Source organism: Schistocerca piceifrons, chromosome 1 (assembly GCF_021461385.2).
Source record: "Schistocerca piceifrons isolate TAMUIC-IGC-003096 chromosome 1, iqSchPice1.1, whole genome shotgun sequence".
Lineage (NCBI taxonomy): Eukaryota > Metazoa > Arthropoda > Insecta > Orthoptera > Acrididae > Schistocerca > Schistocerca piceifrons.
Window position 1 is genome coordinate 812,290,286 of NC_060138.1, and position 25,529 is coordinate 812,315,814.

At 38.0% G+C, this 25,529-nt stretch overlaps 1 protein-coding gene across 1 annotated transcript in view; it reads left to right on the top strand.

Moving 5' to 3' along the window:
• Nucleotides 1-20,193, top strand: part of LOC124713997 (39S ribosomal protein L16, mitochondrial) — a 32,018-nt gene extending 11,825 nt beyond the window's left edge. Inside the window, exon 6 of the mRNA XM_047242987.1 lies at nucleotides 19,922-20,193. Coding sequence (XP_047098943.1) covers nucleotides 19,922-20,137 — 216 coding nt within the window. The 3' untranslated portion in view covers nucleotides 20,138-20,193. The remainder of the gene's footprint in view (nucleotides 1-19,921) is intronic.
• The last annotated feature ends 5,336 nt before the right edge of the window (nucleotides 20,194-25,529 follow it).

Below are 25,529 nucleotides of genomic sequence, written 5' to 3' on the forward strand. Positions count from 1 at the left end.
AGAGGAGATGCACACTCCTACTACATACTGACATAGCCATAGCCTAGGAAGTTCTTTGGGCTATTTGGAACGATGTAATTGTTAACAGCTGCTTAGCCAATAAAAATATGTGTGAGCAAGAAATGTTAACATCAGTTTTTGGCAATGAAATTCTCCAAACAGCCATGCAATTGAGAAGTTATTTTATTTTCATGACCAGTTTCGGCAATTCATTATGCTGTCTTCACCTCGCGTATGCAACTCTCAAAAAATAATCGATATTGGCATAATGGGGCCCTTTGTTTCTGGATGCCGTGAATTCTCACATGCTTCCTTTGAAAACTTGACTGCAACTCCAATAATAGTTGCTCTCAAGTCTTCAAAGGAGGCACTGCACGACTGTTTGATGAATTTCATGTTAAATATTTGACCAGCGACTGTCCCATGTCCACAATGGATCAACATAATTAACATCAGTAGTCCCACATAATAGTTCCCTAATACATTCAGTGTATTTGCTACTGACCATCCTTCAAGTGTCCTCATATGGGAATTCTATAAATTATGAAATGTGTTTTACTATATATTAGTTCCAAATCACTTTGGAGACAAATTCTGTAAACTTTAAATGTACGCCACAGCTTCTACCTGTTGAGAAAGGATAGGATTGTGGCTTGAATTGAAGCACACATGTTCCAATGACCGGAATTTTGCTCATTATTTCGCTCTGACTTGGTCCTGTTAATTTATTAGAACAGGAAATAGTTGTAAATTATTAAAGGAATTGCTGCTTAGTTTGTTACTAATGTCTATTGGAATAGGCAAGTCTGCTTCCAATACATAATTTATAATGATTGGATCACAGATATGTGGCACTTGTCAATACAATTTAGAGAATATTGCTTAAGTCTTCATTCAGTGTATTTCTTTTTTTTCCTCTCCAGAGATTCTCATAGCATCTCTGCTACGTATGATGTGGACTACTACTATTCTATCATCCACTGTCTTCTGTTCTTGTGTTTCATTCCTACAGATTTGCATCTCTATAACTAATTATCTAGGATGCGGCTCCCAGAATTTTACATTTGTGCATTATCATTTAAGTTTTCCAGGGATATATCAAATACCCTTTACATCAGCCTCATGGAAAATTTAAAAGAACAGGTAGAGTGGGGGTGGGGAATAAAAAACACACTGTCTGTGCTAGCATATGTCACAAAGTGGTTTTCCCAATGTCAGCTATTGAAAATGATCAACATATACATAACTCTGCATCTATAAATGCTAACACAGTAAGTTGTCCCTTACTGGAAATTGCATATGGAGGACTATGTTGGATGAACTGTTGAAGTAAATCCTGCAGTTTGTGCTTCCTATTTGATTGCTTGTTTGAGAAGAAGCCCCCTTATCTCTTCTGAGGCTGTCGTGTTGTCTCCATTGGAATTCTTCTCCGTTAGATTGCGCTTTCTAGTTGCAATTTGTAACAGTGAAATTTAGTGTGGCGGCTGGTATTACTACTATTGTTTCTGCAATAATGTCCAAAGTCATTACTTTAAGAAGAGGAATGCCATCTTATTTATTTATCAAAGTGAAATAAGGACTCACATCTGGTGATGTAACAAAATCAGTCCTGTGTGAGAGTCAAATTAAGTTCATAAACTAGTGTTAGGATCACAGTTATAATCATACAGCATTATTTCTAGCACTGCGAGTAATGAACGTTATTTCATTTCCTTTTGCCCTAGTCTTGTAAGGTTAAATTAACATTTCATGAAACGAAATAATCTTTTATATTACTTATATGGAAATAACTTGCCCATTCTGTCAAAAGTGAGTCGTTCATATCACCAGGTGTGACTGATAACTGACTTGGACGTTCGTGTCACAGTGGCCAACCGATGACTGATCCAAGACTAAGAGTAATCTAATTTTTAATAAATGAAACTGTAATTATAAAGCATTAACTTAGGCGAAGACTTCAGGATTGTTAAATTGATTTTTAATAAGTCAAACTTTAAAGCAGCTCATTGTAAGAGCTATACCACACTATGGGTTCATTTGTCATGACCATCTGGAGTGAGTAACCCGTGTCTCTATCAGCGTACTTGGTGACAGCAGTGAATCGGCAAATACAATTCTATACATATAAAATATATGTACAGAGTGAACATTAATAAAACTGACAAACTGCAGGCATGGATTCCTGACTGGAAATGGAGGGGAAAAGATCCTATTAACATTTGTCCGAAAATGGACAGTAAGCATGCAATGACAACGAATTGTTCCAAAACACAGTACAGAACTGAATCATATCCACATCACAACAGATGTTTGGTGTGGCCTCCATGGGATTGCAGCTAATAGGAGTAATAGTGGTTGTCATGCAGGATACACGTAATCGTACTTTGGGTCACACCATGTATACCATGTTGAGGGGCCACTTGCCTGAGCTTGTGCTAGGGTTTGTCTCAGTATCCTGTAGAACCTGGTTCTCCAAATCTGTTGTACACACCATCCTCTGCATCCCTGCATGTTCGTCTGTCTGAAAGGATCTATGGTTGCGCACACACTAAAAAGGGCTTGAAATGTTATATGACGTGGTTGGTGTCTGTCTGTAAGGGTACTTGTTTTGGTATAGCCTTGCTGACTCTCAATCACCTCCATCTGCTTGGCTGTACGCAGGCACAATCTTGGCTTGTTCCTGACATGAATACTGGACCATTTTCTTGCTTGCAGTATGCTGTCAGTCACACAGCCTGAGACACACAAGGGACAGGTGTCAAGTGGTCAGAGAACTGTCATTCATCAGTGTCATCTACTGTGGTAATAATGCATTTCGGACACATATTTGTAGGACCTTTTTTCCTTTATTTGTAGTCAGGAATCTGTCCCTGCAGTGTGTCGGTTTTGTTAATGTTCACCCCCCCCCCCCTCCCCCACACACACACACACTCTGCAATGTGGCATAAATGCCACAGATTGCTGACACATTTGAAACATTGGATATTCTTGTCAGTAAAGGCATTAGTATCTACACCTGCTGAGGTTGGGAAAAACAGAAAGAAAAACTATTTTGTTTGTTATGTGTGCTGCTCTCGAGACCATACTACAGTGAGAGATCTTGATCTGCACAGTTTTATGAATGTGCAGGACTTTTTTAATGCACGGCATTTGGAACTGTATCTTTGCACATGCTGAATTTTAATTGATTTTTATGCATAATCAGTAAATCATATTGTATCTCCTTAATGAGTTCGACATTTTAATTGTGAAACATTGGGGGGAAGTGACGTAATATGAGTACAAGTGGTCTCTTTATTCGAGACCACCTTGAGTATGTTAGGTCAGCCCGTTCTCAATAGGTTGAAACATTTACCTCAAGGCAGAGGAATCTCATTGAAGATCAGTGGCAAGAGAGAGTAGAAGGCAAAGAGAACCCACCATATTACAGAGGCTTAAGAATCTCTCAAGTTTTGTTACCAGGAATAAATAGTCAGAAGAAAGAAAGGGAATCGGAGCCCAGGGTCTGGTAGTGGAAGGAACTATGTGAGACTTCTCAGATCTTCAGCGAAATGCTAGGTGAAAAAAAGTGAGATAGGAAATTGAAATTGCAATATGGGATAAGAGAACACTACTGAAAACTGAAAAAATTCTAAAAAAAATCAGGAAAGAGGCTGATTAGATATGTTTGATGTACCAGAAACTAGACAGAAAAATAATATAAAAAAGGGAACACATCCTAATGTTCTCCAAATTTGTATTTATTCAGTCACAAACTGGTTTTTGGCTTCTTAGGCTGTCTTCAGGTGACAGCTGTATGTCTGAAACACACATAAAATGACGTGTGACTTACGAAGATATTATTTCCACAGAAGATGCAAAAAAGATATTTTTTGTCATACAGAAATAATTACATTCAGTATAAAAGGAAACAAAGTTTTTTTGTAGAGATACATTTAACAGCTGATGGAAAATAATTTGGACTTTGAAATTTTACTCTATGATTTGTAACAAATATAATTTGAAGGAGAGGGAAAAAAGAAATTGAGTTTGATCATTTGATACTAAATTGGCATTCTGTCTTATGTTTGTTGATTTCCAGTACATCCAGCATGGTCATCTTTCCATTTTTTGTTACAGAATGTAATACTTCACATTCAGCATCATATTAGTGGTTGTCTGTTATTAGATTGTAGGCAGAGGTTGAATCTTTCTTAATCTCCAGCTTCTCTTGCGTTCAGATAACCTAATTGCCATAGATCTGCCTGAGTGACCAATATATACTTTCCCACAGTTGTGCATATGATTTTATGTAAACCACTCTGTGCCAAGAGCTGCATGTCTTTATTACAGAATAAAAATTATGGTGCACTGTTGATATTATAAAATCCATGTCTGTAGTTGCCAGACTTCAACTTTCTGCTGAGGTTATCTGATATTTGCCCATATGCGGGGTGATGCGTCTGTTTCCGTAACTACTGATTGGTTCCTATTGGCCTACATACAGAATGGTATAATATTAAATATACTAATATTGCTTTAATTTATGGCTACAGCTCTGCTTTGATTGGTAATATACTAAAAATGTGTAAAAGTACACCATTTCTGTATGCTGGCCAACAGGAACCATTCAGTAGTTGCAAAATCTGATTATCATCCCAGATACTGGCAAGATTTCAGATAACCCCTGTAAAAAGGAGAATTCTCACAACTACAGAAGTACATTTTATAATACCAACAGTATATCAAAATTTTTATTGAGTAGTAAAGCCAAATTGCAAACCTTGGTACAGAGTGGTGCATATAAAATCACTTGCAAGCACTGTGGGAAAGTATCTATTGGTCAGTTAGGCAGAGCTGCTGCAATTAGGTTACCTGAATGTGAGAGAAGCCGGAGATTAAGAAAGAAAGAAAGAAAGACTTAACTTTCACCAAATGGCTAATAACAAAAAACCAGTCATTTTATGTAGTATGCAGTATTACATTCTGTAAAGAAAAGCTGAAAATGAACCTACTGGAAGTTAACAAATGTATGACACAGAATGTCATTTAGTATTAAATAATCAAACTTTATTTCCTTTTTCCCTCTTTTAAATTTAGGTTTAGTTACAAATAATAGACCGAAATAGTAAATTCTTAATTTTTTTCATTAGTTGGTAAATGTACTTGCACAAAAAACTTTTCCTTTTTTAATTAATGTAATTATTTATGAGTGATATATCTTCTGTGTAAATAATATTTGTGTAAGTCAAATATCATTTTATCACTGTTTGTGACATTCAGTTGTCTCGTAAAGATGGCCTAAGGAACCAAAAGCCGGTTCACGAGTGAATAAATGTTACTTATCAGAACATTAGGAAGTATTTCTTTTTCATATTATTATCATGTTCTGCCAAGCACTGATGGAAAATTCAAGTCATTAAATAGAAAAAAAGTGGGAGATATCATGTCAGATGACTTCAGAAATATTTCCTTGTGGGAAATATGTGTTTTGTAAATTGTGGCACTGTGGCTCTGTAGTGAAGTGACAGACTACAAATCCAAAGGGCTTGGGTTTGATCTGTGATCAGTTGTAAGGTTTTTATCAGTCACTTATCAGTTCAGTCTCCTCTGTCAATGTTAATGTCAAAAAGGTTGATTGCTTTGTGGTTCTGATTCCACATTAAAATGACTAAGTCACTTCAAAGATCAGGAAAAGTCAAGGGCATAGCACTCCAATAGGACAATGCCTAGGAAAACACTGTGGTGTTCAAACCGATCTTCAGCTTTTGTGTCAGCTTTACATTATGTTCTTTCTTGTAAGAAGATGAAGCCTCATCCATGAATTGCTGCCAGTATGATGCTACCAGTGTTCATGGTCAGCATATGCTTAGTTTTTTCCAGAAGTACAGTTACTGGTGAGCTACATTTTGAGAAGAGGACGTGGATGCAAGGAAATTGACTGCAAAAATTTTATTGATTTTGATGTGAATTATTTTCCTTTGAACCATTATGCAATAATGATACTGTTTTGAGGAGTTTTAGTGGATAAAGTTTGTCAGTGCTTTCCATGCAGTGCATATTGTTATATGAAGATATTTCTGATGATGAAGACATGTATCTTGAAAACACACAAAAGAAAGTGTCTTTGTGTTGTGAGTAGTTTCACCTACATTTTAGTTTTCAAGCCAATCAAGGGTAAAAAAGAAAATCAACCAGTGTCTGTTGTTAAAGATATAATAGACCAACAATATAGTTAATACCTTCCATGTTAATAACAGACTATTTCTGATAAAACTAGACATTTCTCCAGAATTCAGACAAAAAGAAAGTGTTCAGAAGATGGAGGATCATATTACATGTGTGATCCACCAAGCTGCTGAAAAATCGATATCAAAGTCTGGCAACCATCGCAGAAGACAACCTGCTCTGTGTGCAATAAAAAATACAACTTGAGAATCAGTTCCAGGTGTGAAGCTTTGTGGAAATTCAAATGTAATCCAACAGCAGATCAGCTTGGCAACTTCAGGACTGTGAGATTGAAAGTGTGGTAAGTGGTTAAATAAAGGAAGAGAAACTTCTGGAAGGAATTAGTGAATTCCAATTATCGATCCACATTGACCATGCAAGTTTCAGAGCCAATAAGAAGAATTACAGGCAAGGGCAATACACATCCTCTTCGGCCACATTGTGGATAGATTCTTTGTGGACTCATCTTGAGATTTGGCTCAAACTATGGCTTAACACTTTTTTAATATCACCCCATCAATCAGACAAACTCTTGAGTTCATGGCATTCCACAAAACTGAAGAGATCAGGTGAAGTTCCTTCTCATATATGAGGAAACTTACAACAATACATACTCCATGTGAGAAATGGAATCATATCTGTCTGCAGCAAGAGAAACTGCCCCAGGCTTGGATCTGATTCATTATAGCGTGTTGTGATATCTGTCGGGAGACAAAGACAAATGCGTATCTAGTTTCAATAAGAACAGGTTTGATGGACCAACATGGAGAGGAGAAATATTAAATCCTTTGTATAAATCATGCAAGAATCAGATCATTGCTAACAGTTACCAGATTAGATCTTATCAACTGTATGGAAAGACTCTATAGCAAATGGTGCACTGCCATTTTGTGTGGTTCCTCAAATTCAAAATCTGCTGTGCTGCTCCCATTGCAGTATCAGATGAAGCACTTCCACCCTAGATGACTTAATTCTTTAAGTCAGTGCGGTTTTTACCTTGAAAAAGTATGTGACACCACTTAGAGACACAATATTGTTTGGCAGCTTAATGAATGTGACTTTGGGAACAAATCTGCCAGTTCCTAATCAGTCCTCCTTTGATAACATGTGCTTCCACTGGTCATGTCAACTTGTGGTCAAGAATTTCTCAGGGGAAAAAAAAAAGTTCCCGCTAGGTAGCAGCAGTGATGGCCACACTTCAGTTCTAGTAAAAATGGTGTTGGGATGACAGAAAGCGTTTTGTGTTCTACATTTTGCACAGTGCGGGTCAGTAATAACGTTCAGCAAGGTTTTCATACCAGGTATGGTGTGGATCCTCCTGCAGCACAGAGCATTAGATGATGGCATGAGCAGCTCCGAGAAACAGATTGTTTGTGTAAAGGCAAATCGCTGGGCCATCGCGGAGTGTCTGACACAGACGTCGAATGCATCTGCCATATTTTCACTAGGAATCTACAGGAATCCTGTCGCCATGCAGCTCAACAGCTCAACATGTCCCCAGTGTCCATCTGGCATGTGCTACACCAATGTTTACACATAAAACCATACAAAATTTGGCTACCGCAAGCTCTTCGTGGAGGTTACAAACAACAATGTGTGGAGATCTGTAATTTTGTTATTGGCAAGATGAAGGATGACAGTTTTCTTCCACGCTTAGTGTTCAGTATTTAGTGAGCAACATTCCATTTAAATGGAAAGGTGGATCATCATAGTGTAAGAATATGGGGTATGGAACAACAATGTAAAGTTGTACAACATGAGAAGGAATCTCCAAAATTTATTGTGTTGTGTACAGTTTCACGGGAAAAGGTGTATGATCCATATTTCTTTGCTGAGAATATTACAGGAAGCACATATCTCGGTGTGCTTGTAACTTTGTTTTCCCACAGTTGGAGACTGACTTGAAAGACTTCATTTAGCAACAGGATGGGGCACTGCCACACTGGCATCTGGAAGTGCGGGAATTTTTAAATCAAAGGGTTACTGAATCATTTATTGGTCACACTGTACCAAATGATTCAGACTTAATACCTGGTTGTGTGTGATTATTTCTTTGTGGGGGTTTATAAAAAGACTCTGTTAATGTGTCTCCATTACCAGAAGCAATGAATGAACTGAGACGTCTCATAACAGCAACTGTGGAAGCTGTAACTTAAGATAAGCTCCCTGCAGTACAAGAACAATTTGAATACTGCAGTGACATATGCTGTGCTTCTCAAGGGGGGCCATATTGATCACATATGAAAAGGCATCAAAAAAACAAAATACATTGTATATGTTTATTAGTGTCAGAAATATAGAAATGCCAAATCGAATGATTCTTTTCGATATATATAATAAACCACAAGTACAGGAGGCCTAGCAGATGTTTTGCGTTAAAGCTCCCTTGTAGTGTGTTGAAATTTAGTTGACACCCACACACTTTTGGGCTTCCTTTAACAAATCTAAGATGAAAATATGAAATTTAAGTTATTTTTCCATTAAATTTTTTTTCTGATTTGGAAAGTCACAGAACGCTATCTTTTCCGTCATATTACCAGTTGCTGCTGATGTAATTTTAAACCGCATTTTCTCCACTCCAGCTATCTGTATTATGTAAATATTTATTACTAAAAATGTAAAAAAAATGTATTTTTATGAATTATTTACTTGAAAAACCTCATCCGAAAACTTTTAAGAATTACACAAAATATTATTTGGTTAATATGTTAATAGTCAGTGCAAACACAGTAGGCAATATTTTGCTGTGTAAAGTGTTATAAATTTTTCAACATTCTGCATATTTCGCATCACTGAATTTCTACTGTAAAATGTGCATGTTGGCAACACTTTTTCAGTGCTCTTCTGTTTGTAACAAATGAGTGAAAACTTGCACATGAACCAGTCTGCATTGAGTTTTGTATTTGGTTTGAACTTTTTGTTAGATACAATGTCAGTGAGGAAAAACAGTAGTGAAAGAGTGAGGTGTGTGGACTGAAAAAAATACACATGAAGGTGGTGTTCAAGAAAAGTGAAAAACACTTCACAGTTGTTGGAAATTTGTCAGAGGTATTGCAGAAATATTTCGGTCCTCAAGTAAAGGTATTAGCATCACATCCATTGTGCAGGAATTGCTGCACTCAATACAAGAAGAAATTTAGTGACAACCGACCTGAACGATCACCATCACATGAATGTGAAACTTAAGAAGACAGTGCAGATGTGTTGAATGATAGGATTTCTTCTATAGCCTCTACTATATCCCCCCTTAAATGTCCAGGAAAGGTAAAAAGCACAAGAAGAAAACAGTATGTAAAAAGAAAAATGGAAGAAATTGAAACAAGTTTTACACAAGCAAACATCTACAAAACTTTGTGAAGTATATCATGTACACTTTGTAGTGATATGTGCACAAAATGTGATGTGTGGTTTCAAAACTTAAATACTGCTACCTCAGCAGCCACCTATACTGAGAAGGTACAATTACTGACACTGATACCTGGTAGCTACTCTAAGCAGCAGAAACAGAAATACATACCCACTTCCTCACATTATTTGATTTCAAAATCCCGTAAAATAAAGAATGGGAAACTTATTTGGGCATACCCAGATTGTTACTGTGGCCTTCCGTTGCAAGATGATATGCTTACTGTTGCTGTGGAATATTACCTAAGTGATGACAAAGATTGCAGCAGGAAAAGTCCTAACCAGGCTAATGTTATCTCTGTTAGTGAAAATGGTGAAAAAATTATAAAGGCAAAAATATATATGACAAGATCTATAAGAGAAGCATAATTCCTAATGGAAAAGGAGAACCCAAATTTAAAAACTGGTCTCTCAAAATTCTACTCCTTATGACCAAACTGGGTAAAATGCCAGCCAGTGAAGGATTTATGCGTGTGTATGTACTGCACTAATTCGAAACTTGTTTGTTTTGCAATATACAGTGTCACAGGGAAGAAGTACACAGAGATGGGCCTGATGCTTTTGTTTGTATGTCAAGAGTCACAAGATAACTGTTGGTTGTGCAATATGTCCTACTGCTGAAGTGATGACTGTTGAAGCTGAAGTGATGACTGTTGAAGCATTACACCTTCCGGATATTGACAATGACATAACCTATTCATTGTGGGATGGAGGAGATATGACAAAGAAGACAGTACAGCCAGAGAAGTTTGTTACAGAGGTTAGGCATTGTGTTATGAAAGGAATAGCTCACCATCATATCCAGAGGATTCAGAGACAGGCCATAACAGAAATAAAATCAGCCACATCCCAGAATACTGACACATTAGCTCTTCATTTTGACTTTGCTGAAAACTGGTCTGTTGCTTTGCAGAATGAAATTCAAAGCTACCACTGGCACACATCAAAGCTATCAGTATTCACATGTGTTGCTCACTTCCTTGGAACATCACACTGTTTTGTTATTGTCAGTGATTATCTCATTAATGACAATGCACATGCATGCTACACTGTCAACATAATAATTGATGACATGGCATTTAGAGACCATGTAGTTCCTAAATGTGTGTATGTAACTAATGGTGCAGCATCTCATTTTGAAAACCACTTTCAGCTTTATGAGCTTGGTCAGCACTGTAGCACAGGAATTAAGACAAAAAATGCATATTTTCAGCAACGGGTCATAGGAAAAGTGCATGTGATGTGGTAGGAGGTCTTTGTAAACACCTTGCAACAAGATTTAATCTCCAGCATGAAGTTGTTGATGCTATAAGAGATGCTATGGGACTTGTACACATCATATCAGTTACAATCATGAAACACTTAATTCTAAATGAAAGTACATTAAGGGAATTCCATTTAAAAAAGAGAGAAGAGTGGTCTGCTATGAAGTCTGTGGTAGAAATTCAATCAAGTGACTAAGGGGCAAATACATTGCAAGAATGGTTTTGCATGAAATGCAGCCTGTTACTGTGTGTGAAATGCAGAGACCACAGTATACATTAGAAGACTTTGTAGTGAGGCATTTCATTGCTTGTGCATATGACAATCAGTGGTGGGTGGGACAGAAAATAAGTGTGTCTCATGAGCTGCAAGATGTAACTGACTCCCTTATGGCATCTTTTGGTGCGGATAATGCTTTCAAATTGCCTTCATCTAAAAAAGATCAGTGTGCAGTTCGCATTTCCCAAGTACTGCTTTTGTTGGATCATCCTTGTCTGTGTGCAAATTCTGCTCGGTTATACAAGCTCAATGAGAAGCAGATGAAAAAACCAAATGAACGCTTTTCAACAGGGTCGTGTTGGTTGTTACATTGTAGACAATTTTAATTCATGGAAAGTCATGAAGTAGTAAAATCATAACCGAAGACAGTAATAATATCATAAACAGAAAAATGGGTATAAATATCATGTAACTCGTCTTTGTTATAAGAAGCTTTCGAACAAAATTATAAATTATTTTCCCACTCGCTTTTCATGTTGTAAAGTTATTATTTTGTTCAGAAATACCAGTTTTACATGACATTTACTTAAAATCAGTGATCAATTGAAAAATTTAAGTGTCCATGATATTTTGACCTTGAGGGTAGAGCTAGGTCTGCCTAAAAAATTTCTCACATTTTGTACAGACAAATATTGTCCACTCTGATTGGACATTACCTATGTACAATGACCAACTAACGTACCATGAATTTTTTAGAACATTTAGGATGGAGGTTTTGGAGAAAATAATTTCTAAATAACCAAAAAATTTCAGATTCTTTCATCTTTATGTACAAATATTTTGACAGTTTAAGAATTTCGTGCATTATTGTCATAACTGACAGTTAGCAGTCCTTGCACTTCATCATTCGTGAAGACAGATAACATTCTGTGACTATTCATATTTTTAAAACGTGATATTGAAATTCACAAGAAGTTACAAATTTTCATAGTTAATTATTTAAAAAAATCCATCTTAGAAGTGTGTATGTATTAATGAGGTTTTATAGTATTGAGAACAAAGTATTTATTGAAAATAAATTCAGATCGGTATCACTTTTGGTTTCTTTATTACAATATTTTTGTTTTCCCTTTTGTCACGACATTTCACAAATACTCTCATTTAGAGAGGTCTGTAGCATTTTAACAAATCATCAGAAAATCAAATTATTGTAATTTTGGACAGGTATCATGTGGAACTTCAACATATATTTGTTTCAGCAAAGTTTGAAATAGTGATGTGACACATTCACCCTTGACCTATATGATTTGAGGTGAAATCGCTCCACTATATTCAAGAGAATAAAGTCCATCAGGGCAGTGCAACACTTCACAATAGCTATCAATGGCACCCTTTCTGCAGTCAGAAGCCCTGTTAAAAGTTCATTGTTTGTGGATGCACAATTTTCTGCTCTCACAATTTTCTGCTCTTCATCTGATCTTGCAATAGTCGTGAGGTAACTATGGCCGACCACCAGCAGGCTAGAAAAATGAGCTAATAAAACTAGTTTTAGATTCTCATTGGAGAAGACATTGTGTAATTTATAACCATGCATGTCAAAGTTTTAATCAATCAGAGCTTAAACTGTGGACAATATTTTAAATTTTAAGAAATTTATGGACTTTCTGGGCCTAATGTAATGTGAAATTAACCTGGCTGCTGCACTTAAAAGATATACAAACAAAGAGCATAAAATTGTTGAATGTTTTGAAACGTCAGCAGAAAATGTGATTTGCCAACAGCTCCCATCTCCTACAGTTTTATAGAGCAATTGTCAGATGTGGACAAGATTACGGCAACCGTTATGGATCCTACCTCAAGATGTTAGATGATCTCCACCAGTAGGGTATTAGGCCATCAATTGGAGCCTCTCGGACCAATCCAGTTCAGAGTCTGTGTGCAAAATTTGGTGGCACCTCCATATGCAAAAATAACCCCCGAAAATATTGGCAGTGCCTGAGTCGTATGCATTTGGTGTGGTGGAGCATTCAAACTGAGTGAGAGGCCAGAAATTGGCCACATGTGACCAAGTCATTAAGAATATGTCCTACAGAATGTTTCTTGGATCCGGGTGTATCGGACCATCAAATAAGAAGCCAGGGATAGAGCAAACTGCTGCCTTGGTATCTTCAGAGGCCCAAAGTTATTGTAAACTTGCCAGAGTGCAAGAAATCTTGTACTTCAGATTACATTTGTAAAAGTTTGTTTTAATTATTTTTAAGACTGTACAAAGATTTTATCCTTATACATATATTGCTACATGTGCAGATGGATTTAAACAAGGGAATGCACATGGCTGTTCAGCAATTTTTCCTGATAGGTTTTCAAGAGATTACCTACAGGAACAGTTAATGAATCATGATGCGGAGGTATATAGAGTAGGGAAATCACTGGAGCAGATCGAAGGCATCACTAAATCAACAACAGAAGCATTGGCAGACCTCATCCCAACCACACCAGTGGAAGGAAGTAATGCTCACCAGACTAGAAATAACACTTTCTATTGACATATGGTGGTGTCATCTGGTGGGAGAAGCTTATAATATGCCACTGTTGGTACAGTTTGTTTTACTATGTCTACAACTTTGCTTCCGCCATTTTTTCTCGAAGTTTGGGGCTTTATTGTGAAAAACTTACAAAAAAATTATGATTCATAGTATTGCCCATCGCTGGCTACTACATTCTTCCATCTTTCGGATAGCGTACAAATCCCGTGGCAGAAGAACTGGGCGTCTTTTGTGGGGATCCATGAATCGATTCAATTTTGCACTTGTTCGTATGATCGGAAGTGCTGGTCAGCCAGACTGTATGCCACTGATCGAAAAAGGTGGAAGTCAGAGAGAGCAACGTATGGGGAATACGGCGGGAGGGATAGGACTTCTCATTTCAATGATTCCACTTATATTTTGCTGGATTTTACGACATGGGGTCGAGCACTAACCTGCTGCAAAATTACTTTTATGTGCCTACCACTGTATTGTGGCCGTTTGTGTTTCAGTGTTGGGCTCGAACACATCAATTACTTTCTATAATGATGTCCTGTGACTGTCTTCATCTGTTTTAGTAGCTACGAAAACGTTCTATCTTACACCGCCATGCCGGTCTTCAACATCAAAATCACCGTTCTTAAGGCATTGAAAACATTCTCTGCACGTTCTTCCACTAATAGTTCCCTCACCATTGGTCTTACCCAGCATTTTAAGAGCCATAGCCACAGATTTCTTCACGTTAAAACAGAAAATTAAAACTTCCTGCAAATGGCGAGAAATGGGGACGTAAGTTGATGTACTTAATCGAGCATAACCTTATGATGCAATCACAAATCGACTAATATTTTTATGGCATTATGTTTACAGATGCCTAAGCTTATTGTATTACACATACGACCAACCACCCGAAGCCCACTTGCCCTACTGCCGTCTATTGCAAAACGGCGGAAGCAAAGTTGTAGACCTAATAACTACATGTATTTTATATGCTGACGTAAGTGCAGCCCTCTGTTTAGTCAGACCTGTCACTTGTCCTTGTTGACAACAACGTTGTCACGTGTTGTAAAATTCTGTGAAATGTCACGCCTCATCCCAGAAGTGCTAAGGGTGCACAAAGTGCTCTTGGGTGGATGACCTGACAAGGCAGTTCAGCATTTTTATTCATTGGCTGTCAGTGTTGTGCATCTAAAAATGGTTTTTACATTTGATATAAGCAATTTACCTTGTGAGGATAGACCCCCCCCCCCCCCTCCTCCCTCCTCCCCTCCGCAAAACACACACACACACACACACACACACACACACAGACTAGATTTTCGTACAAACACCCATTGAGGTCACTGATGATCATGCTGTTGAGCACCCCAAATTCATCATCATCATCATCATCATCTAGAGATTTCTCCAGTAAGTAGATGCATAATACAAGCCTACTTCCCAACAACAATGAAGGAAGGTGAAGAAATAGAAGATATAAGAAATCAAATAGTAGAATTACTCAGAAGAAAAAAGAAATATGATAATTTCATGTTTATATGAGATATTAATTCCTTTGTAGACAGTCTCCAGAATGGGTTAGTCGGGGATATTAGAAAGAATAAATACTAGAGATGAAAGGCTATTGAAATTTTATGACCACTGTGAAATTTTCCTTACAAAAAGTCCAGATTGGAAGGGAAAAGCTCTTGAAAGTACTGGGAGGGAATTCTAGATTGAAAATAACTTTAGTTGAGCAAAGATATAGAATTTAGTAACCCTGCTGGATGTATTTTAAGTTCAGCTTCACCTCTACAAGTGAACTGAAACTGGTGCTGCTGTTTACCAGGACCTATTTGTACTATTATAATTTAAAAATGTGCTTATAACAAAGCAGTAGTGCTTGGACTGACATCAAATTCAGTCAGGATCTACTGCATATTAATTTCCAGCTAGAACTATTATTGTTTGGTTTTGTGCACTGATAGAAATTTTAATCAGTTATTATAGGAAGTTCATTTGAGTTCAGTAAATATTGTTGGCCCTGAAGTGAGGATTATAACACTGAAATCAAATTAAATCTACACTGGTGTCCAACATTAAAGCAATAATTTGAAATATTGTAAGATTGTGTTTACTTTGCCACAAAACAGTATAAACAGGTGATAGTAAAGTAGAAACAATGTAAAGAATACCGAACATACTCAACTGCAACATTCATAATGATAGACAAAAACGTTCTTTGTTTTTTTTTTTCCAACTTGACAGATTTGCGCACACATTCTGACAACTGGTTAATATGCTGAGTGTGGGGGTGTGACCACCTCTGGCACCAAAACAGGCCTGACAACGATTGGACGTGCTGCGAATGATGTGATCAATCTCATGTTACGGCAATAACGCCCATTCTTCATGCAGAGCTGTTCACAAGTCTTTGAGAGTGGTTTGTGGATGCTGACGTCATGCAAACAGTCTCCCTAATGCATCCCAGACATGCTGTATGGGATTCAAATCAGGAAAGTGAGCAGGCCACGCCGTGCGCGCAATATCTTCCATATCCAAAAAAACATCAACTACCCGTGATTTATGAGTTGAGTATTATCATCCATCAACACGAAGTCTGGGCCTGCAGCAACTTGCAACAACTGCACTCGAGATCCCAAGATCTCCTCACGGTACCTGACAGCAGTTAAATCCTCCTGATTCACCTGTACAATTTCATGAAGAGGTGTTCGAGAGATCAACATAATTCCTGCCCGCATCATTAGGGATCCTCCTCAGAATTTGTCTCTTTCTACAATGTTTGGGTCCCGAAATTGTGTTTCATGTGCCCTCCAGTTGCGAATCCATTCAGAATCACTCTTCAGTCCAAATGGGACTGGTGTGAAAAGAACATTGGCCCACCGTTCGACTGCCCAGGTGGGATTTTGATGGCTCCACTCTAGACGTTCTCTTATGTGAAGACATGGCAGAGATAAACAGACAGTAGGTCTCCACCAATAAAGGCCACTCTGCTGAAGCCTTGTGTACAACGTGTGCCTTGATACAACATGTCCAGGGGATGCTGCGAGGTCAGATGCCACTTGCAGTGCAGTAATAAGGCAGTACCGTTGTTACCTTACAGTCAAATAATGGTCCTCTCTTCCTGATATCACATGTGGTCAGCCCTGTCATGGTCTTCGGGATACTGTTTTGGTCTCTGTAAACTGTCACCTCACCTGAGAAACAACAGAACAATTCGCATTAAGCCATTAGGCCACATCAGTTTTTGACTCTTCTGCTTCCATTGTTCCTATGGCCCTCCACAGCAGTGTGTCTGTAGGTGTCTTCTCTGTGCCATACTGTCTGTGACTGTGTACACAGTGATTTTGGTTGTGGGACTATCCTGCAGACACTACCCTACTTGATAGGTGCCCTGACATTGCTGGAATGGTACTCCGTTGATTGGAAATTGGAATGTCATCCTCCATGCAGAACACATTTGTAATGACATCTGTTGACAGTTTTTATGATTATATCATGAATTTGACACAGGACAGGGAAATAGTAGTTTGTTGATTTAATTTTGGACATCAGTGTAGTCATTCCTACCCAAGTTTGACATTGATAGTGGCCACTTAGTAGTTACAATAAAGTGCAGTTATATTATAGGTATAGAAAATAAAAACGTAAAATGAGTTAAGTGAAAAATGAACACACAGCTGAAGATTATACGCGGTGTCCATGGAGGAATGGTCAGCATTCAGGACTATGATGGGAGTGATAGAGCCCATGTTCACTAGACTTTCTTGTTTGAAAGTCTAGTGAACATGGGCTCTAAACTGCTACCTGAAGAACTGTGAGTACTAGTTAATCTTTGCTGCTATGAAACACATCTCTTCTATTGTACAATGCTTGTAGCTTGTAAGGCACCCATTTTAAAGCCCATGTTTATTGACTTTTTTGCTTCGAATGATCATTCCTGTCATATCCCTCAATGTTGATTATTCCTCCTTTGAGACCTGGTAAAGATGAGGTAATCAAGATAAGCAAGGCACTTGAAAGCTGAAAAGAAGTAAGAAAATGTAGCAGTGGAGTGAGAGACAAATCCTAGGACTGACTGAGCACCGAGCAATGAAAAATTATACTAAAGGATTAAAAATTAGTGAGAAAGAGACGCACTGCACTATTTATTTATGCTTGCATTCATTTCATGCAGCAAAACTAATGCCTTGAGGTCCTCTTTTTTATGTCCAACCAGACTTTCTTCGAGAGGTAATGTGCAATATGCAAAGTACATGAGTTAATAATAGTATTAATAATAAAAAAATAGGAAAATAGTCAGTTATCAGTCTTGTTAACATTGTGTTAAGTAATTTTTTCATGGCATAGCATTCCTGGCAAGGGGAAGCATTCACATAATAACAAAAGGAATAAAATCTTGAATTAACTGGTGTGGGGGAAGAATGAGAAAAATATGTGGTAGGTGTTATGTTGTAGGTAGAAATGTATTTTAAATTTTTGAATTCTGTCAGGCAACAGAGATTTTCTGCATCCTGTTGTTCTTGTTTTCTTGGATACTTACCTGAGATTATGCCAATACCTTACTTTTTTAATAGGGTAGCTGGATAATAGGAGGAACTGTTTTGTGAAACTTTTTACTGAGAAACTTTTGTTGAATAGAAAGATCACCTGTGACTTCTTAAGATTTAGCTTAAGATCTAGGTTTTGTGCCTATCTTAATAATGAACAAAGGTCATCGTTCATACGGTATGGCAAAAGCAATGATCTTTGGGACTGGTGCTGAGATACAGCCGGACATTTTCAAGATATGAGTGATAGTTACGAGAATATATAACATATATAAAATGTAGTTGATGTACATGGAGGTAAACACTGTACTTAGGACTGCACCCTTTTACCATGGGGAAACCCTGAGGTTTCCAGCATGACTCTACTAGTTCATTGACAGCTCATTAACATCAGGTTTCAAGGTAGCTGCTGAACCACAGTAATAATGCACTGTGTCAGAAATTCGGCAGTTTCATTTTCGTAAGTAATATCTCAAAATCAACAGTATTAAAAGCTTTCCTGAAACCACACAGTGTTAAAATGATCTATATGTGACAAGTTAAATGTCCTCAGTCACTTTTATTGCAGAAATGGTTGTGCTGTGATGTTTCCAGATGCCTGAATGATATTTGTAGTACTTATTGTAAGTTTTAAGTTGGGCTGTTACTTTTTATGATCAGTGAATTGCATGAATTTGGGTACTGCAGGTTATATACTTATTAGCTTGATTTTGAGTTGTTATTCTTTGTTAGTGGTCAAATTGAGCTTTATTTTCAGTCAGCAGTGTAAGTAACCTGAACGAGAGAGAAACTGGAAATGTCAGTATGAACTGGAATAATAATTTCAGATCATTTTCAATCATATCTGTGCTCACTCCATCATTACTTACTACTTCAGAAGAGATTCTTCATATGGTTTTATATGCTGTTTATGTCAAAAGATGGCTGAAGGAAAACTCATTCTTCATAAGAGTGCTGTCTTTTGGCTGATAGTGTATTGTAGCATGAAAGGTTCACGTGCAGAGGCATGAAAATAATATTTGACTTTGCTTTTGCTATATCAAAGCTGCAATCTTTTTCCACAGAGCTGCAGGATTCGACTTTCTGCATACAACTTAGTGGGCATGCTGGATTTTGGCGTTGTGTACATTTTGCTTCACTTTATTCCAGTTTTCTGTATATTTGATAAAGTTCAACTGTTGGGTTTTATTTGAATCTTCCATGCAGAGTCTTGTCTTTTCATTTGGTGTAAGTCCATAATCAGCCATTGAATAGAAGCTCATTTTTGTTTTTACTGAAATCTGAGAGGCATGTTTGCCATAAAGTGCTGTAAGTTTGCAAGTAATTCTGAGGCTATACCAACAAATTCCAGCCCTTGAAATGTGCAAGCTATATCTTGTCTTGAGATGTCTGAGCAATCCTTGTGTAGTGCATCTTGGTTGACCTGTTCTGAAAGGTGAAACTTTCTCTGTAGTCTGCATGGAGAACATTAAAAATATAACACCTTGAAGAGAAAGAGCAGGAGCAGGAAGGTGGCACAAACTATCCTTTTCATTGATATTATGAAAGTGTGGGTGTATACGCTACTATAATTATAATTTGGATCAGATTCTTTTAAAATCTCTTTCAGAAACTTTGAGTTCTTAGAAAAATTGTAATTTATCCATTTTGAATGACAAAATTAATAAATATAGCAGTAGGTACTTCTTGTTAAAAAAACTGTACATATTTTTCTCAATTTTCTGAACTGTGAGTTTCTTAAATAAATTCCAGGTTAAAGGATTTCTGGAAATGATAGCTCAAAAGTTGCCATTTAAGGCTAAAGTGGTCAGCCATGAAATGCTTCAGAAAATGAAAGAAGATGAAGAAAGAAGAGAAAAGGAGAATATGAACCCATACACATTTAAATATGTTATACAGAACAATATGGGTGGATATAGAAAGTGGTTGTCAAAAGCTGATTATAAGTGGTATGGAAAGTATGTGTAATTCTGGTGCAGTGTCTGTAGTGTATTGTTTTTATATTAAAATAATTATGAAAAATTTTCTGGAATATTGGTTTCTTACTGCCCTGTTTCTTTACACAATTTACACGTGTTTTACATAAAACATATTCTGTATACACATACTCGAACTTGATTAACTTTTATACCAATTTCTCATGCCGTTTTTATCTTTTTTTCGTCTTCTTTGTTTTACTTTTTGTGTTGTTAGGAACTGTATCAAACAGTGTAACTGATTCAGTTTTACCTACATAATTTTATTTACTTCTCACTGTATTTGGTGCTTCAATATTAGACTTGTACATTTATTGATTCATGTAGATGGTCCACATGCCAGTGAAGGAAACAAGCCTTTTAACTGACAAATTCCAGTGTAAAAGTTGACATCGGTGAGTACCAAGAACTGGACAGATAGCCCTTAATCACAGCTTACTGAGGACTTATGGATGAACAAGGGTATATCACAGTATCCAGTCCAGATGTTGAGCCTGTGCAGCTATTACAGTTTTAGTCATGAACGATGGTGGTAGAGTTTATACTTGTTCTGCACTCCTATGTCACACATTCTCTGAGTGTTCAGTAGTGTTCTGAGAGCTCTGCTGTGAATGTCGTAGCCAATGTGAGCATTAAACATGATTGTAGCGAGTTATTTACTGAATTTTTATTCCACTTGTTGTGAGTTGTCATCGGTGATGGCGATGTTAAGTGACAAATTGTACATAAGCAAGTGAGAGAGATGATTTGCAGGATACGTGCTTTCTTCAAGCATAGAGCACTTATATACACATGCTGCAGTTGTTGCTTGCAACTGGCAACACTGTAATCCCTTTCCATTTCCTGACTTGTGCAAACATCCATTGTTTGTGAATCAGACTATATTACCCAAAAGATATCAGTCTTGATGGATAGCTCTGCGGGAAACAAATATGAATAGTCTGTTCACCAGCTGACATTGCAGACATAAGGAATCGATTTGCTAACCTGTGAGGGGACTGATGACCATAGATGTTAAGTCCCATAGTGCTCAGAGCCATTTTTGCTGACCTGTTTGCTACAGGTGACATTAAGACTTACTTATAAATGACAATTTTGACACAGTCATCACTGGCATGATCAGCATGTAAACTGGTGATGATTATTCCTGGTACTGCACCCAGGCCTGGGCTGAGACTGCTGTTAATACAACTGTACTGAAGTTTAACACTATTCACGGAGCCCATTAAATTCTTTTTGCTGTTGCAGGCTGTTGTACATGGGTATGGTTGTTGACCCTACCACAAGGTTAGAGTTCCTAGGAATTAGTATTCTGGTCTCAGAGAAAGGATAATGGGAATAGTGGGCTGAGAGAGCTCGAGCAATAGCTTCAGGCCATGGGGTTTGGCCAGTTTCTTCTGCCCCCAAACTTTGTATTTCAGATTAGGTTAGAAGGACAGTAAAATGGATGTTAGGAACCTACTGTTTCTGTTGATATTTATTTTGGGACAGTGAGTTGCAGAAACTTAGGATATAAAAATATGATCTGGGGTAAACACACACACACACACACACAGAGAGAGAGAGAGAGAGAGAGAGAGAGAGAGCGGGGGGGGGGGGGGGGGGGGGGACACAGCATCTCACCTAAGAGAGTCGTCAGCTGCATTTTCTGTGATGTTTTGGCAGGTATGAGGGTGGTTTGAAAAGATCTTGGAATGGTGTAGGGAAAAAGTACTTAAATTACTGAAACTTTTTTTAATTTTCCAGTGTAGTCTCCTTGTAGAGTAATGCTCTTGGTCCAGTGATGTTCCTGTGCCTTGATCCCATCTTGAAAATGAGTTTCCTCCAGGCCTGCAAAATAGTTGTCAACTCCGGCTATCAATTCTTCGTTTGAGGTGAATCTTCATCCACCATGAAAATTTTCAGTTCTGGTAAGAGATGGAAGTCTGACAGACCCATATCAGGTGAATAAGGTGGGTGTGGCAACAATTCATTCCTTAGTTCGTGTAATTTAGCCATGGTGACGGCACATGTGTGCGGGCGCGCATTGTCTTGATGGAAGATGACTTTCTTCCTTGCTAAACCTGGCCTTTTTTGCGTATCTTTCATTGCAATTTGTCCAGGAGATTAGCATAGTGTTCTCCAGTAATTGTTTGCCCAGTGGGGAGATAATCTACAAACAGAATCCCCTTTGCATCCCAGAACACTGATGCCATGACCTTTCCCGCTGAAAGAATTGTGTTTGCTTTCTTTGGTGGCGGAGAATCAGCATGTTTCCACTACTTTTGACTGTTGTTTTGTCTCTGGGGTATAGTAGTGCACCCAAGTTGAATTTATGGCCACAAACCAGAGCAAAAATCTTGTTCGTTTCTTCTAAAATGGGCCAAAAATTGTTCCGATATGTCCATTCTCATGCGTATTTGATCCAGTGTGTAGAGCTGCAGCACTCATCTTGCAGGTAAGTCTTTCATTTCTAATGCTTATGTGATATACCCTCTCAGATGACATCTGGCAAGTGTGAGCAATTTCGCGCACTTTTAATCGGTGTCCTCCTGGAAGATTTTGTGCCCTTTTGTAATGATTTCTGGAGTAGTGACATATCTTGGTCGATCACTGCACAGATCATCATCTAAGCTCTCCTGACTAAATTTAATTTCATTTATCCTCTGGGCAACAGTTTAATATGAAGGACCAGAGTCCCCCAGTGTATTCTGGAGATTGGCATCAATGTCCTTTGCTTTCATACCTTTCTTTACGAAGTACTTAATCACTGCTGGAATCTCGATTTTTTCCATCTTTGCAAATCGCTACGCGGGAACAGCAACAGAGCCAAGTCACCGCCACAGCTCTTTTCAAATAGCACTGACGTGGCATGTGTTTACAGGTGACAGTCCAATGAACATCTCATGAAAAACTCGTTGCACTAGCATTGGCCTCTCGTGGTGATTCCGAGAACTTTTCAAACCATCCATGTATTTGCAGTTTGAACCAAGGACCTTGCCATTGGTGGGGTGGCCTACATGCCTCAGCAAAACAAAGGCCAGACAAACATGTGGTTCCTGAGAGATGAAACAGTGAAGGCAGAAGAGGATCAAACAGGTAAAAAGGAGAGGCCTAGTAGAAATCCTTACACTGATTTTAATTGATGAAGGAAGAAAATATAAAAAAAATGCAGTAAATGAAGCTGGTGAAAGGGAATAAAGATGTTTAGAAAATCGGGAAGTGCAAAATGGCAAAGCAGAAATGATTAGAGGACAAATGTAACGATTTAGAAGTGTATTTCACTAGGTAAATATAGATATCACCTACAGGAAAATCAAAGACGTCCTTGGGGAAAAAAGAAGCAACTGTATGAATATCAAGAGCTCAGATGGGTAACCAGACCTAAACAAAGTAGTGAAAGTTGCAAGTTGCAGTTAAAGAGGGTCTGTATCCTTGTACTTTAAGAAGAATGTAATAATTCCAATTCCATAGAAAGCAGTTGCTAACAGTTGTGAAAATTACCTGCCTATCAGTTTAATGAGTCATGGTTGCAAAATGCTAGCACAAATTCTGTGTAGCTGACGTTGGGGAAGATCATTTTGGATTTCAGAGAAATGTAGGAACAACCAAAGCAATACTGACCTACGATTTATCTTAGAAGACAGATTAAGTAAAGGCAAACCTAAATTTATAGCATCTGTAGACTTAGAGAAACCTTTAGATAGCGTTAACTGGAATACTCTTTGAAGGTATAAGAGGTAAAATACAGAGTGTGCAAGCCTATTTACAACTTGTACAGAAACTAGATGGCAGTTTGTGAGAGTCGAGGGGCATGAAAGGGAAACTGTGGTTGAGAAGGTGGTGAGACATCGTTGTAACTGTCCCCTATGTTATTCACTGTATATATTGAACAAGCAGTACAGGAAACCAAAGAAAAATTTGGAATAGGGATTAAAGTTTAGGGAGAAAAAATAAAATACTTTGAAGTTCGCCAGTGATGTTGTACTTCTGTCAGAGACAGCAAAGGATTCGGAAGAGGAGTTGAATGGAATGGACAATGTCCTGAAAGTTGGATATAAGATCAACATCAGCAAAAGCGAAACAAGGATAATGGAATGTAGTCAAATTAAATCAGGTGATGCTAAGTGAATTAGATTAGGAAACAAGAAACTTAAAATAGTAAATGACTTCTGCTATTTGGTCAGCAAAATAACTGATGATGGTCAAAGTAGAGAGGATATAAAAGGTAGAATGGCACTGACTACAAAAACATTTATGAAGAAGACAGACTTGGTAACAGTGAATATAAACAGTTTGGACAAAAAGAATAGAAGCTTTTGAAATGTGGTTCTACCGTAGTACGCCAAAGATTAGATGGGTAGATCTCGTATTAGTGAGGAAGTACTGAATAGAATTGGGGAGACAAGAAATTTGTGGCACAACTTGACCAAAAGAAGGGATCGGTTGATAGAATGCATTCTAAGCCATCAAGGGTCACCAATTTAGTATTGAAGGGAAGTGTGAGGGGTAAAAATCTTAAGAGGGAGACCAAGAGATTAAGAGGCTCTCACAGGACAGAGTAGCATGGAGAGCTGCATTAAACTAGTCTTTGGACTGAAGACCATAGCAAAACATAATGCAAGTTCAAAGAAACTGAAAAAGAGAAAATTTCAAATAGAGCAAGTGAGCAATTGAAGAGAGGGTGAGTATTTCAAGCATAGAATAATGAGTGTGTGACAAAATGCACTGAAAGGTTTTCGGGAATGCCTTTATGTGAGAAGGTACATTGAAAATTTAGTCAGAGATGCTATTCTCAACAGTCGGATATAGAAACATATGTTACTGTAAAAGTAAGATGACCGGTAAATCCTAGAATTGAAACTTCCTGGCAGATTAAAACTGTGTGCGGGACATTGCCTCCTACCTTCCAAATTTCACAGAAGCTCTCCTGCGTAAACTTGCAGAACTAGCACTCCTGGAAGAAAGGATACTCCGGAGACATTGCTTTGCCACAGCCTGGGGGATATTTCCAGAATGAAATTGTAACTCTGCAGCAGAGTGTGCGCCGATTTGAAATTTCCTGGCAGGTTAAAACTGTGTGCTGGACCGAGACTCGAACTTGGGACCTTTCTTCCAGGAGTGCTAGTTCTGCAAGATTCGCAGGAGACCTTCTGTGAAGTTTGGAAGGTGGAAGGTACTGGCGGAATTAAAACTGTGAGGATGGGTTGTGAGCCATGCTGGGCTAGCTCAGATGGTGGAGCACTTGCCCGTGAAAGGCAAAGGTCCCGAGTTCGAGTCTCGGTCCGGCACACAGTTTTAATCTGCCAGGAAGTTTCGTATCAGCGCACACTCCGCTGCAGGGTGAAAATTTCATTCTGGAATCCTAGAATTAACTGATGAAACCTAAGACTTACCGCCATTGT